This window comes from Geospiza fortis, unplaced genomic scaffold (assembly GCF_000277835.1).
Source record: "Geospiza fortis unplaced genomic scaffold, GeoFor_1.0 scaffold121, whole genome shotgun sequence".
In the NCBI taxonomy this organism is placed as follows: Eukaryota; Metazoa; Chordata; class Aves; order Passeriformes; family Thraupidae; genus Geospiza; species Geospiza fortis.
This window is the reverse complement of record NW_005054346.1, coordinates 2241154-2247153: the sequence shown is the minus strand read 5'-3', so window position 1 is coordinate 2247153 and position 6000 is coordinate 2241154. Positions and strand designations below refer to the sequence as shown.

Here is a 6000-nt window from a genome sequence, read left to right as displayed (position 1 = left end):
GTTGAAATGGCTCTTTGCTGATGATAAAATCAAAACAAAAACAACTGCCGATTCCCTCGCCAGCCAGCTCGCTGGGACATTTTTATAATTCTTTTACTCTGTTGTTGGAGGACTCCAATTAGCCTCAAACTGGAGATCGCAGCTTGTGTGTGAAACAGGCAGCTGGCACGCAATCCTCCCTGAAGTTGTTTCCTTTCCTTTTTCCTGAGATTTAGCGAAGGGGGGGAAGGGGTTGGAGTCACATGGATACAAAGCTTTTGATTAATGTCCAAGTCTCTGCTGCTGCGGAGGCTTTCCAACCTCTCAGCTAGCAGGGCGAGCTGGGAACCAGTGACCGCTCGTTTCCTCCGGGCTGTGTCCCCTTCCCCCCGCTGTGTAACTTGGCGGGGTCTTTGTTGTCCTTGTCCGCAGCGCAGCGCCGGGGCGCTCGGGGGAAGGCGCCGGGCTGGGAGCACCGATCCTCCTCGCCGCACCATGACAGAAGAAAGCAAGGGGGAAGGCAAGGGGGAGAGCGGGAAGGACTTGGAGAAGCAGCTTCGCTTACGCGTGTGCGTCCTCAACGAGCTGCTGAAGACGGAGCGGGACTACGTGGGCACGCTGGAGTTCCTGGTGTCGGTGAGCGGCGGCGCCGGGGCCCGCGGCCGCTCCGCGGGGCAGGGGAGCGCCCCAGCCGGGACTCCCGGCGGGAAAGGGCTGTACCCCCAGCTTCTGCCTAAAAGGGAGGGAGAGTAACAGGTTTGGAGATAGACGAAGAGGGGTCCTGCGTTCCTCCCTCCCCGCCTCGCCCCCCCATCCCCCGGCCGCGCTTTTGGCACTGATGCTCTCGCGTCTCCGCGAGTGGAAGCCGATGGGGGGCGATGGGTTTGGGCTCCCCCAAACCTAACGGGCTTTTGGGGCTTGTGTTCATTTTAGGGTGCCGTAGGGTATTCCACTACTTGCGAGAGTCTTGGAAACCCAGCGGTGCAGGGGGGAGGGAGCAGGACAGAGGGGGTGCTGGTGTGCAGCAGCTGCTTGGCATTAAAGCCACATGTGGCATTCACTCCCGTCTTGTGATAGGGGGTCAGCTGGGAAGGTGGTGCGTTCTGCTGAGCTCTGTTGTGACAGTTTGAGCTTCCTTCCACATTTGACTATCACTGTTGATAGGATTGTTGGTGCCGGGTAATACCCTAGTCAGAAAGGCAGGAGTTCTCACTCAAAAAGCCAAAAGGACAAATTATTGCAGAACGGATGTGGCCAGTGGTTCATTTGTGCCTGATCTTGGTAGCATCACTTTAGGGCTCTGATATGATAAATATGTTCAAATCAGCTGCTTCAGATTGCAAAAGTATTCACAGTAGCCCCATCATACATTTCTCTCCTCCTGTCCCATTGAAGAGGGGAAATCCTTCCAACTGCAAACTTCCTGCCTTGCTGCCTTGAGAATTGTGGACTTTCTGCTTATTACCATGAAAGAGGAAATTCTTAAGTTGGCTGTGACAGGGAGAATAAAAGCACAGACATTGGAGTGAAATAAGATCTACAGAGTAGCTTATTTTCTCCATATGTTTATCCTCAGCAGCACCATGAAAAATGGTAAATGGTCCAATGTGTTGGGTTGCTTTTTTTTTAAGTTTAGGATGTATGTTTGAAAAAGAGGCTGTGCAAGTATTTTACTTGCTTCCATTTAATGGTCAGGTTTTACCTACTTTAAAAAAAAACTATTCTAAGGCAATGTTCTTCCATATTTTACCTTAACCCACAAACTTGGTGTGTGCCAGAGTCTTGGATTTCAGCAAATTTGAAGAGTTTGTAATATCTTTAATTTTGAATTCTAAGGTTTTAGACATATTTAAGTTCAAGCAGTAAGTGCTCAAATTCTCCCAGGGATCAGAATCTGTAAGTGTTTCAAGTTCTATCCAGACACTGAATTCAGTTATAAGTCTTTTTGCAGTTTGGATCAAGATGATCTAAATAAATCATGTGGACAAAGGGAGAAGGGTTGGTGTTAAATACTTGGTTCTACATCAACTTTTCAGATTCATTAACGATTGTGGGCAGGGTTCAAGTGACTGTTCAGAGATGCAAATCCTTCACAGAGAAATGCCACATGCTCCGATTGTACCTCAGTTTTGTTTGAGGAAACATCGTCTGAGCTTTCCTTTGGTCTACCTGCTGAGACTGCTGTTGAGATCAGCTGTGTTGGTGGATTTATGAGGGCCACTGGACTAGGGCCAGTATGGAGACCATGACACTGATTTTACGTAAGCCATCAAACCCATCATTGAGTGAGGGGTTTATGTTCCAGCCAAAGTTAGCAGTTGGACTTCCAGGTCATCTCAGTGTTGTCAGTGGAGCTCATTGTGGTGGAAACCACCTTTCCTTTATGACTGAGATGCTGAAGCCAGTTATAGTCTTCCTAAGAGTTTGCTCTGAGTATCTGCAGTTGTCACTGTAGTTAATAGGAAATAGGGTATTCACTTAGATAAATGAAAAAAGCCCTGTGCGTGGCTAGAGAATGAAGAGGTTATAAGGAGGAAGTGACTTGCTGTCTGTGTCAACATGGGAAATGCTTTGCTGGTTTCCCTACAATGGAAACATACCTACTATATGCTAGATTTATTTAGGTTCTTTTGTTTATGTTGTAATTACAGAGTATTGCTCAGAACAGATTTCTGGTTGGTTATTTAAAGTCTTTTTTTCCCTCCTACTCTATGATTGCTCATCCTCCACTTATCAGTGTAGTGAGAAGTAGCTTGGCTTGTATGTTCTGTCAAAAGCCTGTAACACTGTAAGGTGCAAAGCAGAAGATTTTATATACATGTGACTTTATTAGATAGAAGTAGCTGAGTAGTCATTCCCATGTGAATTCATTCACCTCTTCTTTTTTGGCTTTATGCTGTGTAAATACAGTATATTGTTTTACATCTGCACTCATCACAAAACAAATCTGACTGAAAAAGTCTGGTTGTATTAATATGATTCTTTTGTATCTCCTGAATCTTCCAGTAATGAACTGTAGTTGAGATTTCAGTGATACAGAGCAATAACAATTTTGGGCCAATTGCAGTGGGATGTGTAAACATATGTGAGGTGGATAAACTTAAGTCACCCAGTATTTGCAGCAATGTTGGAAGGAGGAGGCATGCACAGGAAATTATGAATAAATGCTTATACTTCTCCTTCAGATGTTTCATTATAACATTTAGAGTGTCATTGCAGTACCAGCGTTTTTGTTCCTTCTAGCATTTCTTAAAAGTAATAAGTGATGGAAGAATTTACTTAAGACACTAAAAGACCTTTTAAAACTATATCTGTAGAGGGAGGTTTTTATTTTTATTAAGCTACAATATTAAGTTTCTGTTATGAACAGTTGATACTTTATTGGCTAAATTAGCAATTGGACTTTTTCTGCTTCTGGATGTTCTTGCTGGTGATCATACCACTTTCCTGTGGCAAAATCTTTGCTTTCCAATGAAAGAAAAGGCTTACTTGCAAAAATAGAGGAAAATCTTTCTTTCTTATCAAAATGAACTTTCTGGAGGGGGCAGAAAGCAATAGTTGATGAATATTTGCACTGTATAAAATGATTCCATGTCATCCAACTATGTGACTAAATAATTAATAATTACCTTGAGTACTTATGGTAAAGATGCTTTAAAAAAAGTTGTGACATTTTCAATATGTACCTTATCTCCTTCATTCTTTATAGCAAATGACCAAATGTCTATATTTACAGTGATCTGTGTAAACATAAGGAAAATTTCCTATGTTGTCCTTTAAGCACAATTAGCCTGGAGAAAAGGAGACTGAGGGAAAGCTTTATCACTCTTTACAAGTACCTGAAAGGAAGCTGTAGTGAGGTAAGAATCAGTCTTCTTTTTCCCAGCTGACAAGTGGCAGGACAAGAGGAAATGGCCCCAGGCTATGCTAGGGGAGGTGTGGATTGGATATTAGGAAAAATTGATTCACTGGATGGGTGTTCAGGCATTGGAATAGGCTCCTCAGAGAAGTGGTGGAATTCCCATCCCTGGAGGTGTTCAAAAAACATGCAGATATGGCACCTGGGGACATGGTTTAGTGGAGAACATGGCAGTGCTGGGTTACTGGTGGTCTTGGGGGTCTTATCCAACATTAATGATTCTATTCAGTGACTAGCTAACTAGAGCAAAACTGCATAAACTTTTCTGAGATTCCTTGGTCTGTGATTTTATGCTGGGGAACGTACGATTTTTTAATGAGAGTTTCAAAAAAATAGTTGGGATTTTTTTTTGTAATTTGCTGAATGTTTTCATGAGGGGTTTCGTTTGCTGTGTAATCAGGGTATGCACTTGAATCCTCAACATAGCAGTAGTAAAGAGACCAGTAAAACTGTGGGCAGAAGTTGACGAGACGTTAAAAAGTATTTAATTGTAAAGAGTTGCTAAAAAGTGGCTAGTTTAATTTGTCACCTTATTACTCGGTATAAGGCTTAGTTTTTATGTTTGTGATTTACACTAATTGGCTGGCCACTAAGGTAAACCAGGCCATAAAGAATTTTAGGATGCATGTACATATATGCATATACACATTTAAAATGTACATGTGTATTTTTTGGAAAGAAACTTTATTTTGAAATAGAAATTGGAAATGTAATCAATCCGCTACACTTGGTACTTCAGGGGATATCCATGGAAGTAGAGTTTAATTTCCTATGGCAGCGATTGTTTCTCTGGCGCAGTTTTGTGTTCTGACAAATTTGACGTTGATGGGAATAGAAGCAGATGTTGGCACTCCTGAAAGCCTTCCCCACGGCCTCAGCTGGGGTGGCTGGTTAGATCTTGAAGCAGCTGGGGCAAAAAAACAAACCTAGTTTATTATGTAGAGTACGGTATGGTTTACAGAGTCTCCCAGTGAATATATATGTTTCTGCCAGTTAACCCCCAAGTATCAGTTTGATTTTATTAGAACCTAATGTACTATCTTCTGCTTGCACTAAAGTGAAAAAATAGTTAGTTCTCTTTAAATGTGCCCGGTTAAGGGAAGCCGAATCCTTGCTTTTCAATTGGTATAAAGAGATATTGTTTATAAGGTTTGTTGTGCAGCCTTTTCAGTGTCTGTGTGACTCCTCGGCTTCTGTGTTCCCCTGCTGAAAATTCCCTTTCTCTTGGCTCAATAAATATTTCTCTGATTTTTGAGCAGACTAATTATTTGGAAAAGTCATTACAGTAATTGAGACTTCAGGTAACCTTTATAGTTAAATTCAGCGTTACTAACCCTGGCTGGCAATAGAGGATTTATGTCCTGGATGAAAACTACTCAAATAGTTATGCTATATAATAAAGTTAGATGTTGGGCTTTCCACAAAAAAGAACAACTTATAAATGATGTTTTATGGCTGTGGTTTGATACAAAAACAGTGTGTCTGTGTATGTTGTTTTTGTGTGCATGTGTGTATATATCACAGAATACCTTAAATTGGAAGGGTCCCATAAGGATCATGTAGTCCCACTCACTGAATATGTTATGTATATATCTCAATTACAGCGATGATTAGTGGCTTCATGTGCTTTTCATAATTGCATTTATATTTTATAAAAGGGATTTATATGAATGGAAGGGAAGGGTTTTAGCTGGCTGCATTTTTTGATAAGGTTATGTGATTTCCTTTCTATTCTGGAAAAGAAAAACAACATTCTATGGCTACTTCATCATAAAAAGTCAAAAGGAAGTGCAAACACAATTACCATAGAAAGTCAATATCTTTTCCATTCACTTCCAATTTCTGTTTTTAACTTGCTGAAGTGTTAACAAAAAATGTGAGTGTGGCATTCTATTTTTATTTGACTTTGCTTGTCTGTATCCATGGCACCACCTGTGGTCCCTATCAGAGTAAGAGTAACTGCTTAAAAGCTGTTTATTTCTTTGTAACACCTGCCCCAAGGTTGAACACTCTGCTTGATGGAGTGGATTAGCAAGAAAGATTTTTTTTTTTCATGTGAGTGTTTTTACTAGGTGAGCGCAGAATTCATGCAATGTAGGACA

At 41.5% G+C, this 6000-nt stretch overlaps 1 protein-coding gene across 1 annotated transcript in view; it reads left to right on the top strand.

The window, feature by feature from the left end:
• Positions 1-422: 422 nt before the first annotated feature.
• Positions 423-6000, top strand: part of LOC115948080 (phosphatidylinositol 3,4,5-trisphosphate-dependent Rac exchanger 2 protein-like) — a 49460-nt gene continuing 43882 nt past the window's right edge. The window contains exon 1 of the mRNA XM_031058646.1: positions 423-615. Within this exon, the coding sequence (XP_030914506.1) occupies positions 475-615 (141 nt within the window). The 5' untranslated portion in view covers positions 423-474. The remainder of the gene's footprint in view (positions 616-6000) is intronic.